General features: G+C 39.2%; 1 protein-coding gene across 1 annotated transcript in view; it reads left to right on the forward strand.

Annotated features, from left to right (window-relative positions):
• The window catches only part of LOC109472804 (sushi, von Willebrand factor type A, EGF and pentraxin domain-containing protein 1-like), a 12,293-nt gene extending 1,117 nt beyond the window's left edge, over positions 1-11,176 (forward strand). Inside the window, exons 2-10 of the mRNA XM_019772669.1 lie at positions 1,899-2,028; positions 2,244-2,356; positions 2,759-2,977; positions 3,076-3,338; positions 5,055-5,259; positions 5,907-6,062; positions 6,712-6,795; positions 10,676-10,945; positions 11,056-11,176. Coding sequence (XP_019628228.1) covers positions 1,899-2,028; positions 2,244-2,356; positions 2,759-2,977; positions 3,076-3,338; positions 5,055-5,259; positions 5,907-6,062; positions 6,712-6,795; positions 10,676-10,945; positions 11,056-11,111 — 1,496 coding nt within the window. The 3' untranslated portion in view covers positions 11,112-11,176. The remainder of the gene's footprint in view (positions 1-1,898; positions 2,029-2,243; positions 2,357-2,758; positions 2,978-3,075; positions 3,339-5,054; positions 5,260-5,906; positions 6,063-6,711; positions 6,796-10,675; positions 10,946-11,055) is intronic.
• Positions 11,177-11,296: the final 120 nt, after the last annotated feature.

Here is an 11,296-nt window from a genome sequence, read left to right on the forward strand (position 1 = left end):
AGAACATTTCTTGCTTAAAGCCAATTGAAAGTAAAGTACAAATAACTTAACGTAAACAAAGGTCTAAGCTCTTATAAGTTCTTATAAATGAGAGGCCCTTACTTAATCTCATGTGCTCCATCCATCATCAGTATCACACTAATCATTCCACAAAAAAAGAACATTTCAACTTAAATGAACTCAGGTAGCATAACATAATCACAAGTTTGGTGCAACTCAAGGTACATATAAAAAAGAAACAACTTAATGTGAACATAACACTCAGAACAACTAATCAAATTTTACTGTATACGGCTGTGACAAACATGCGATGGCTGGGTTTGAGGCCAATCAGAAGCCAAGAAGCAGCATCGCGTAACAGGTGTTTCCATGAATGCCTGTTTTCACCTGATTAGCATTTCAAAAATTCAAGGATTCAAACCAGCCGCATATTTGCCACGTCTTGTAGCTTGCACCAAGAAAATAAAGCATTCATTCAGTTCTGTCACATTATGGATTCATTGATTACACAGCAAAGAAGCACCAAAGTCTCAAAGAGAAAGTAGTGCGTGTTTAATAACTTCAGTCTCTTAAAAAATACAACAGATTAGCTCTCATGTGTTCGGCAGTGATCTCTTCTTTGTTGACAACATTAGATCTACAGCGTCAACACGCTTCTTTTCCTGCCCATTCACAAGTAGCACAGCGTACGTAGCCTTTGGAGGCACCCATATCGACACTCTAGTACCCGTACCTTTAGCTTTCTCTAGCGCAGCTTCTCGATCTGGAACTAGGTTGGCTCTCGCAGCTTGCAGAGGCGGTGGAAGATGCTCATAAACCGCTAAGCCATCTTTGTTTCCACGTAACTTCCTGCCCTCCCGTAGGATACGGTCTCGATCATTAAAGTTTAGAAGCCTGGCAAGCAGTGGTGGGTTTGGTCGTGTTTTTTGTTGGCTTTCGAGAGTCGGTGAACAGCTGCAAACGGCACCGGATCCAGGTGAAGCTTTTCGGTCAGGAATCCCGCAAATATCTGCTCCGAGTTTTCGTCTTGGCTATATGGCAGACCCCGAATGATTATATCCGCTTTCCTAGAGTACCGCTCGGCCAGTAGGTCTGCTTTCATTCTTTCGCGGCGTTCCTCGACCAAAGCACTGCGTAAATCCTGAATTTCCGCTGTTTGAAATTCCGCGGCCTTCTCGGTGGCTCCCACACGCACGCGTAACTTGGTTAAGTCTGCAGACAGACCTTCGACTTTGTTGTCCAGAGCGCGAATTTGGTTTGAGAGTTTTACCCCGACGTCTTGAAACTGACCTAGAAGGGTCTCCTGTTGCTCTTGAGTCTGTTTCAGGATTAGCTGCGCGAGCGTCTGTAATTCCGGTGACAGAGACTGGAAACTTCCCTCGCTACCCTTAACCGACGCCATCTTTAGTGTCTTGGGTGGGGGCGTGCTTTTAGTAGATGTGCTACTTTCTATCTGCGCTACTAGAACCCCTCCGAGCGCCTAGTTCTCTTACCCATCCAAAAATTCTCGATAAGAGTTCGGCCCACAACAGGCAGAGACCAGTTCGAGCTCTACGTGGGTCAAATACGCGTGGAAAGTCGAAATTGTTTGGAGCACACAATCACACACCTAGCTCAGGGCCGCCATCTTGAATTATTCAAATCATTCAATCATTTTGTTTAAATTTGCCACATTGAATAACATTATTGAATAAAAATATATTTCGAAAAGGATGTTCTTTTTAATTCCTTAATTTAAGTCATTGATAAACCTTGTACTTCAACAACTAAGAATAAATAAAATTTTATGCCGACGTTTTTACAAACTAATGCAATGTTACGGTGAGATAATTTTTGAAAAAAAAAATGACTTTTTGGGCCGGTCTTACACATGTACTACATTGTATTCTGACGTTTAGACTCAATGGATCCTGTGTGCCAAGGTTGCCCTGCTGATATCTCTGTATATTCTGCAAACCGAGAGAAGATCATTGATTGGGTTGAACCAACATGGTCAGACAACAGTGGAGACATAGCAGACATATTTAGGTAAAATTCTCTCTTCAACTATTGGTAGTAAACAATTTTTAGAAGACTAATACCGTTTAGTCATAAATAAAAAGTAGTATGTATCATTTGAGTATGAAATGAATTTACTGTTTCATGTTTCACATCCTTTTATTGTTTAATAAGACCAACTTATTTTTAGTTACAATTGACGTGCAATTAATTCTTTTCGCATATACATGTACATATGCACACAGATCACATATTCCAGGGTCCTTGTTCTACTGGGGATCCCCGCAGTTCGTGTATTACATCGCCAGGGACAATGCTGGAAACACAGGCTTCTGCAATTTTACAGTTATTGTAAAGCGTAAGCATCTACTAAAGATCTTTACTTACTTTAATCTCATGCACACAGCATAAATCTGCTACAGGCATGTGCTGGGAATTTTTTTCCGAATATGACATGATATCGCAAACTTTATGTTGAATAAATGATTTACATATGATCCGTAGTATATATTTATGGCTCATTGAAGAAATAAGGAATGGTTGAATTAATAAATGTTTTGCTATACATTAAAAGGAAGCATTTTGTAGTCTTAAAGGGATAAGTTGCATGCTCTCTTCATATTTTTGGTACGAAAGAAACAAATGTAACCATGAAGTTGAAAGTTTACTAATAAAGAACTAAATTTTAACGTAACTTACAGCCATAGCATTGGGAATGCGATTGATTCACAGTAACAAATCCTATTTTATGTTCCTGTAGAACACGCCTGCCCTTACCAAGCTCCACCACGTAATGGCGCCCTTGCCTGTGACACGTGGTTAGGAGGCCAGTTCTGCTCAGTGTCCTGTAACCGTGACTTTGGATTTGCCCGTGAGCCAGAATCACTTTACTACTGCAAACAGGAGGAAGGGGGAGGGAGATGGTCTTCACTTTTCCCTAGTTTTCAAGGAATCATCTTTCCTTGGCCAGACTGCACAAGTAAGTACAGGGTTTTAACCTACCAATGTAAATTATAAATTATAAATTAAATCCTTCAACACATTTTGCCTTCAATTCTTCTTTTTAAATTTACACAGGAACTTCATCACCGGGGGTAGTTGGTCCTTTTCAAGTCCAATACTACACAAGTGACTGTGCTGTTGACACAGAAAAAATCCGGCAGAACTTTGTTGAGCAGGCCAAGATGCTAAATTTCTTAGCAGAAGGGTTCTGTATGGACGAGGCAGAATGCAACATAGACAACGTTCATGTGTCATGTGGGACGTCTTCCACGGATGGAGCAAGAAAAATTCACTATTTTATCAACGTAGACTTTGATGTAGTGATTACTCTGAAGGAGGTTTGTGCGATTAATGATAAACACTTGAAATGTTTTCATGTCTTGACACTTTCGTTTCAGTCCAACAAACTTCTGCAATACAGCAAATGCGACTAATGCCCATGATGGGCATTGAGAATGCCCATGATGGGCATTGTATGTATGTATGTAAGTCCCATAGCCTTCACGGCCGTAGGGGCATCATGACAGCCAGCAGCATGTCTGGACTTGTCACGATGACTCCTCAGGCTTATAATCTTGGCGGCGCCTATCTCCTCTCCAAGATTTGGCTGACGGGGTTCGCCAGGCCTCCGTCCGGGTGAATGATGTAGATCACCATGTGGCTGATGGGCATTAAGAAAACCAAAACAATTATTCGTATGGTGATTTCCATCCGTCTTTGGAAAATAACAACTTATTATCGCAACTGATAAGGGAAATTGTTTGTTCGATAATGAAAATAGTATTTGCATATTGCCACGAGGTTTTATCCAGTCTTACTGATCAAACATACTGTATATGAATTTTGATGAATTTTTCCTATCTTAAATCTACCTTTAATTAACTAGCCTCATGCACCTCCAGCCTTTTTTTTAGAAATTCTGTTACTTTAATGGGTAGGCGTAATTGTAGCTAGCTACATTTTGAATTGCATTGTTTTGCCTCTTCATGGTAACGGATTATATTTTCTGGTCACCTGTGATGTTCTAGACATAGTATGGTCATTTTTTTAAATTTAATTGTAGATACATGTAGCTCTTGGCCTACATGCAGTATGTGTTTTTGGGGCCAATGAGATTTTGTTACAACAGGGTATAAATTTGTTTTAAGAATTTAGGTGATAACTCCAAAATGGGTTAACATTATGTCTTGAATTTAAGATAACACTGTGTACATCAGTCAATTGATCAAGAGTTCAAATTGACTGATTTTCATAAGAGAAATTTAAAATTTACATACCTATCTGAGAAAGAATGACACATTAATTAATATTACTTATGCATATAAAGCCTCATAAAGCCTCAATTTGCATAATCAATAAAACAACGTATTCCTATAGTAGAAAATTAAGGTCTCATTCATGTATTACTCCGAGTGTACCCCCTAAAAAGTGCCAAGTCAAAAACTAAACGGCTGTATGAACGAGTGTTTTTATTGGTGAGAATTTCCCCTTTAGCCATCCCAACTGATGTAAAACGTCAAAGCGGTGAAAGCTTGTTTGTAACTGATGAAATTAGGACGTAATTGTCGGCAGCCGCGCGCTAGGTCGGACGTGCACAGTCCAGTGTTGTGAGTTGTGCGGTCGTAGGTTTGCACCGTGGGAGGGCCTCTTGCGGGCAGCCACTAGGTGCAGTTTGTATTTCCCATAAAAGGGGATTGTGTGTATAGAAGTCGTTGGCAATTTTTTTATGAGATGTAGAGTACGTGTGCTCAACATAGCATGAAAGATATCGATTGATTTAATGTAGGATCATAGGGAACACGGTCTCGTAAGTCACTCATTAATGCATGGTTTCTAATGTATGGAAAAAACTCATGAATGAGACCTTAAAGCTCGAGGCTTCAGTTACCTATATTATTGTATTACTGACAGAAACGAGACATTGTATGACCTATTATATTACCGTAGGTACAATGGCATCTGTCATAGCAATGTTATGTACATGTATCTCGAAATATTTAATCAAAACATTATTTTTGTGAACTATAGACAGAATATTTGTGTTTTTTTTCTAGAGCTCTTCCTTCAACGGGTCTTTTTCCCAGACTGCAACAACACAGATGGGTCTTTTTGTGTTGGACATCGAAAATACGATCATGAATGGAGCGTTCAATATTTCAGTAGGTAACCATACCATTTCCACCATCCCTGGCTCCTTCAAGATAGGAGAGACAGTATTGGTGTGCAGCCAAGGACGTGTGCTCAAAGATTCAGCTTGCTGTAAGTGTATTGTTTTTTTTTTTACCTTCACCAAGGAGGTTATGTAGTGTACGTCTTCAGAAATGTGGGTAATGTATGAACTCAAGAAGGTATAGATAAGTCGTCATAAAACTTGGTAGGTAAGTGGACCTTGATGAGACCTAGAGATGGTTAGATTTTGGCAACTGATGGCATTTCATGGTACTGCAGTGAACCTTCAGGATTCTATATGTTAGAATAGAGACATGCTAGGATCTGAAACAACGCATGGTAGTTATCTTTTGTGCTCAGGTGGAAGTGACGTTAGTTTTGGCCCCTAGCAGCTTGATCTAGCTGCACGATCCTTTGCTTTAAATGTTCAAAAAAGAATAGCTTTACAACCAATCGACGGGTCGTTTTGGGGGGGATTTTGGTAGATTGCCATGATATGACTGTCATTGGGCTGAATATATGGTATAATTAAAAATAAGGTTTATCTTAAGCATTTGCGTAATCCTTTAGAACCATTCGTCAGTCGTAAATGTTGACATTATCTGTAGAGGGATAATCTAGTGATCTTGGGATTCTAGTGATACTCTAGTAAAGGAGCATTGACAGCATTGTTTTCGTCGTTAGTTCAGCCCAAACGAATTATAGAGTGAACTTTAATCTGCTGGTCGTGTTTACAGTGAGCTGCCCAGCGGGAACCTTTTCTAATGGTACATCATGCACAGACTGTCCACCAGGGTTCTACCAGGACAAAGAAGCCCAGATATCCTGTCTGCCTTGTCTGAACGGAACGGCAACCTACCATCCAAGGGCGGTGTCAGCTGAGGAATGCCAAGGTGTGTCTATCTATCTATCTATCTCTCTCTCTCTCTCTCTCTCTCTCTCTCTCTCTCTCTCTCTCTCTCTCTCTCTCTCTCTCTCTCTATATATATATATATATATATATATATATATATATATATATCATCTCTCTCTCTTTCTGTATACATATATATATAGAGAGAGGGGGAGGAGAGAGAGAGAGTAAAATCCCTGTGGGTAGAGAACCTGATCCGAGTCTCTGCTGGTCTAAATTGCGATTGATCTTCAGCATCATACACGTATAGCGTTGCAAAATTTTTAGTTTTAATGGCATGCAGAGACTATTCCAATAATGTCGTGTTATGTAGTAGAAATGCTTTTGAATTTTTAATTTTTAGCATAAATTGGTCAATATTAAGTGTTAAAGCAATAGACATCCTCCTATCTGACGGTAAAACGGTGATTCTCCCGACAGAAATCATTATTAGAGTCTTTGTTGGCAGAGACTCTAATCGGGATCTCTGCCTATCTCTGTCTATCCTAACACAAATGTTATAAATTGTATATGCCCTTTGTCCACAGTGGTAAGTTTTTAATTAACATTCTGATGTCATAAATCTCCTTTTTAAACTATGTTCGACAACTATTATTAACAAGAATGCTTTCTTATCTTACAACTTCCAGAAATGTGCGAACATAACACCTTCGATGATGAAACCACAAATCATTGCAAAAATATGTCTATTACAGCTGCACCTGAAATAGGAAGTAAGTACACAACTGTTGTAGTTATGTTGCAGTTGCTTGTTAAGACATCAAGTGATAAATTAAATTTAGTATAACATAGCATTGCACCAGAATTAAGCCCCAATTTGACGTCATCCAAAGCTTAGTAATTTAGATCAGAAGAGACTGAGGAAAAGTCAGAGATGCAAGATCATTCAATATATGGATACTCGTCGGTGTACGTGATTAAACTATTCAAACCGTTTTCTATCTGTAAAATACCAAACTCATTAAAACATTCCTTCAAATGCCAACAATTATACAGTTTTTTTTTTTAAACACAGGCGACGATTTTTTGTGTTTGTCTATTCTGTTCTTGAGAACTTGTAATGTTCTTATCATGTGCGTACATTTGTAAATTAACATGAATTTTTGATACAGTACGGCAAGGAAAGCCAAAATGAGTTAGGCCTAGGCAAAATAATATATTAATGTTGTCATTCCTAGAAATTTTTAATTTATGATCCTACATGGGACTTGGTTGGTAGGGTAGGTAATACAGTAACAACTAGAAAGGCCAATATTTGCTTTGGAGCAAATACAGCGATGGGTACACCACATTTTACGACATGGCAGGGAAAGAATGAGAAACACAAGGGAAAACAATGATTTACATTGATATAACTATAATATGAAGTAACATACAACTAAAACAACAGTTGGATAGCTATTCCCTACTTTATTGGTTAGGATTTTTAATTGCATAATGCAAACTGTTGATTTTCAAAATAAAAAAAAACGTTCATGCCCCGCATTCCAATGCTGGAGCAGAAAAGCTTGAAATACCTACCAAAACACTTGAATAAAGACATACTGTCAGTATGGAAATGCTCTGTGCAGGTGTTATTAACAATCACATAAACTATGAAGCCATACATTGAATAAGCTATACATATAATATGATTATCATAACCTTTATTTTTAAAATCATGCCAGTGAGCTAATTGCATGTACAGAGTGAAAGAAAGTAAAGTAAAGCAGTAGAATTTCTGTACTAGCTATGATAGTACTTCATATGATTCGTCCTCATCGTCATCATTCAATGTGGTCTATCTCTTGCTACTAGTGACTGGTAATACCTCTGTAGATTCTTCACACTGGCAGAGTACCGTACTCCTTCTCTCTTGTCAGCTCAATACTTTTGTGACAACATCAAAGTAATTTTAGTTTGTATGTTGGAAAAATACAAAAGACTAACATTCTAAGTTATTGACATTCTTGAGTAAGAACAATCAGTTTTTGAATGTTAAAAGCAAAACAACGAAAATAAAAAAATGTTGAAATTGTTAAAATGCAGAATTGTTAAAATCGTTAAAACTGATAAAATTGTTAAAACTGATAAAATTGTTAAAAATGTTAAATTGCTAAAAATATTTATGTCCGATGCTCTGGGGTTCGAACTTGCAATGCCTGGGATTGCCGCCTTGCGCGTTTCCAACCGAGCTAACTCGGTGCGATACACATCACTCACTGCATTGTATGTCATAAAAAGTAAACAGCATGGCGGTATCGATCGCCTCAAGCCACCAAGACTTTCAACTATTAACTACGGGGTTTCCTTCTTTATCAGGTTTGCTTTTGAACCACCTTGATGTTACTTAACTATCAACCCGGCTAGCAGAAGCCGCCGGCTCCTTTGATATTACAGCCGCTCCCTGTCCAATCTTGTTTACACGCCGGGCGCAGGTCATTGACCTCCAACTTGCGTTGTTCCAACAGAGAAGAGCAAAATGTCTGGCTCCCGCAGAACGTACCGCACTCTCCCGCTGGACGTACCGCACTCTCCCGCAGAACGTATCGCACTCTCCCGGAGGACGTCCCGCACTCTCCCGAGGGAAGTCCCGCACAGCGTCCTGCACTCTCCCGCAGAACGTCCCTCGAAAATTGATGCGTATTTCGTGGCCTGTGCTGTACCTACCAAAACACTTGAGTTCATACTGTCAAAATGGAATGGCTTTGAACAGGTGTTAATTGAGTTAATCCAATCAAATCCAACAGCCAATCAGCAAGAAGAAAAGATTAGGCTGCGTCAGGTTCATGCTTGCATGCCCATATATGGGCATGCCGCCGAATTTCTTTCTTATTACGTCACGCGCGTACGCCCCCGCACAGTACTTTCCTATGGGGACCGCTAAAAAAGCAAATAAAACGATTGTAAAAGCTTGTATCACAAAAATAAAAAAACGCCTAGGGGTATTTGCCCACTGTACCTCCATACCAAATTTCAGGACCTTAGGCCCTAAAATGAAGAAGCTGAATCCATTTAAAGAAATGGCAGGAGGAGAAGGAGAAGAAGAAACATCAGAAAAAGCAATATGGTTTCACCACACCACTTCGTGGTGTGGTGAACCCATAATTATAATAATAATGGAATGTATCAGTACACTCAGTCTGGTATCTTCCACACTATACTTACTTTAGTCCTTTGAAAAAAAATATAGTGAAACACGGTCGTGAATTATATTTATTACCTCTATGAAATATAGAGGTATTGTTTTTTTTGTGCGTTCGTTTTTTTTTTGCGTGCCTGTGTGTGTACATGTGTGTGTGTGTTTGTCCGTGTGTGTTTCCGCAAATTTGTAATGAGCATTACTTCAAAACGCCTTTATTAAATGTAATGATATTTGGTCCTTTAAGAAGCCTTAGGACGATAAATGTCAAGGTCAAGTATGGGCCTCCTGGTGGATGACCTTGGTACTGCAGCAGAACTTCCAGTTTCTATCTTTTGTAGTCCTTGTATGGCGGACCACTCGCCATACAAGTATGGCGCTCTAAGGGCCTTTAAGCCTTGATTTCATAATCTAAATATCACGCATGGTTTTAGTGGAGTTTGGCGCTCTCTCCACTACGCTTTCGCCAATTTCAGGTCGCAGAGAGAGCACCGTGAGAGCGCCACTAAGTGGAATGGGGGCCTTTTTGTAAGTGGAATGGGGGTATAAAACACCAACCACGTGAACAATTTGTTACAAGATCAACAGTATTCCCAAAATTATTTTGTGTACGAGTATTTTACCAACATTAACGTGCGCGCAGCAAACGTTAAGGAACATATGTAAAATACACTCTCTTTGTCCCATGTAAAAGTCGTTTTTGCCATTTGAATGTTTTATCTTAAGTTGTGACGAAAGTGTATTTGATGTACATAACTTTTTGACGAAATAAAGATGTTGACAGCTGAATGGGTTTTTTGTCTTGTAGTTAATGTGGGGAGACGTGAGATTTTCTGTTTTGTACAAACAATTTATTATCGATTGGGAAACAATGGGTAAGAACCCAAATAAGTCTTTGAACTAAATTCAAAATCAAATTGTGTAAAATTTAATATATACTTGGATTTCGAACGAACATTAATGGTATTGTTCTAAATTGAAACAAAAAACTTATTAAATACACCAACCCCCTTTGTTCATCCTTATCAGCAACATTGTCACCGATAATGAGAACGTAACATTTGTCTCACTGCCATGCAAAAAAAACAACATCGATAATCATTTTCTGTGCCCAAGTCAGTAATCTGCCCAAATAGCACATTTCACATACAAAGCAAATTTTGAAATTCTTTTATAGCGAGCGTACTTTCACAAATGCCTCCGCCCCTGAGAAGTTGCCAAAAATTACGTGCATGTCGTACTGCCTTTTGATTTGAGCTTGTTGACAACAGGTTACATGAGGCATCTGTACTGTAGGCTGCATATACAATGAACTTCGGTTTCAACGTAGATCATTAAATTGTAGTTAGTGTTATGTTGTGTATATTGAAACTAATGTTGCTTGGCATATTTGGAGTAAACGAAAAGACATCTAGCGAGGCAGGTAGGCAATGTAAACGTCCTTTTTTTAATCCACACGTACGTATTCGTAGGTCACGGCTGCCCTCCTGACACTGTTCCATACTCCAACTCGTGCTACATCCTGCTCGACGAGTCTGCCGACTACATGACTGCCAGGAAGATCTGTGAGAGTGGCGGAGGTTATCTTGTAGTAGTTAAAGATGAAGGGGAACATCAGTTCCTCATTGATCACCTCAACTCTACAGTAGACATCTGGATTGGTCTTGACGACATCATCAATGAAGGAACTTTTGTGTACAACGATGGGAGTCCACTTGGAGCATTCAGTAAATGGGCACACGGTAAGCAAGATAATATATGGGTTGCATATTTACTCTAGGAGCTCATTGTTGCAAATGATGTATTCTTTTTGTCTGTTAATACTGTACAAATCCTGTTTTATCTTTCGTAGGTGAACCTAATGACGGAGGAGGTAATCAAGACTGTGTCCATATATGTGGCCGTTAGTTGGGATGGCATGGGATGACGACATATGTACCAGAGATAGACTCTTTATGTGCGAGTTTAAAAAGTAGCTTCTGAAAAACTCTTTTAAATATACGTGTGTGCGCGTGTGTGTTGTGAACGTGTTTGAGTGTGTCTCTGTGTGTGTAAGTATGTGTATGCTTGTGTGTGTGTGTGTGTGTGTGTGT

This window comes from Branchiostoma belcheri, unplaced genomic scaffold (genome assembly GCF_001625305.1).
Source record: "Branchiostoma belcheri isolate BF01 breed outbred unplaced genomic scaffold, Haploidv18h27 scaffold283, whole genome shotgun sequence".
Classification (NCBI taxonomy): domain Eukaryota; kingdom Metazoa; phylum Chordata; class Leptocardii; order Amphioxiformes; family Branchiostomatidae; genus Branchiostoma; species Branchiostoma belcheri.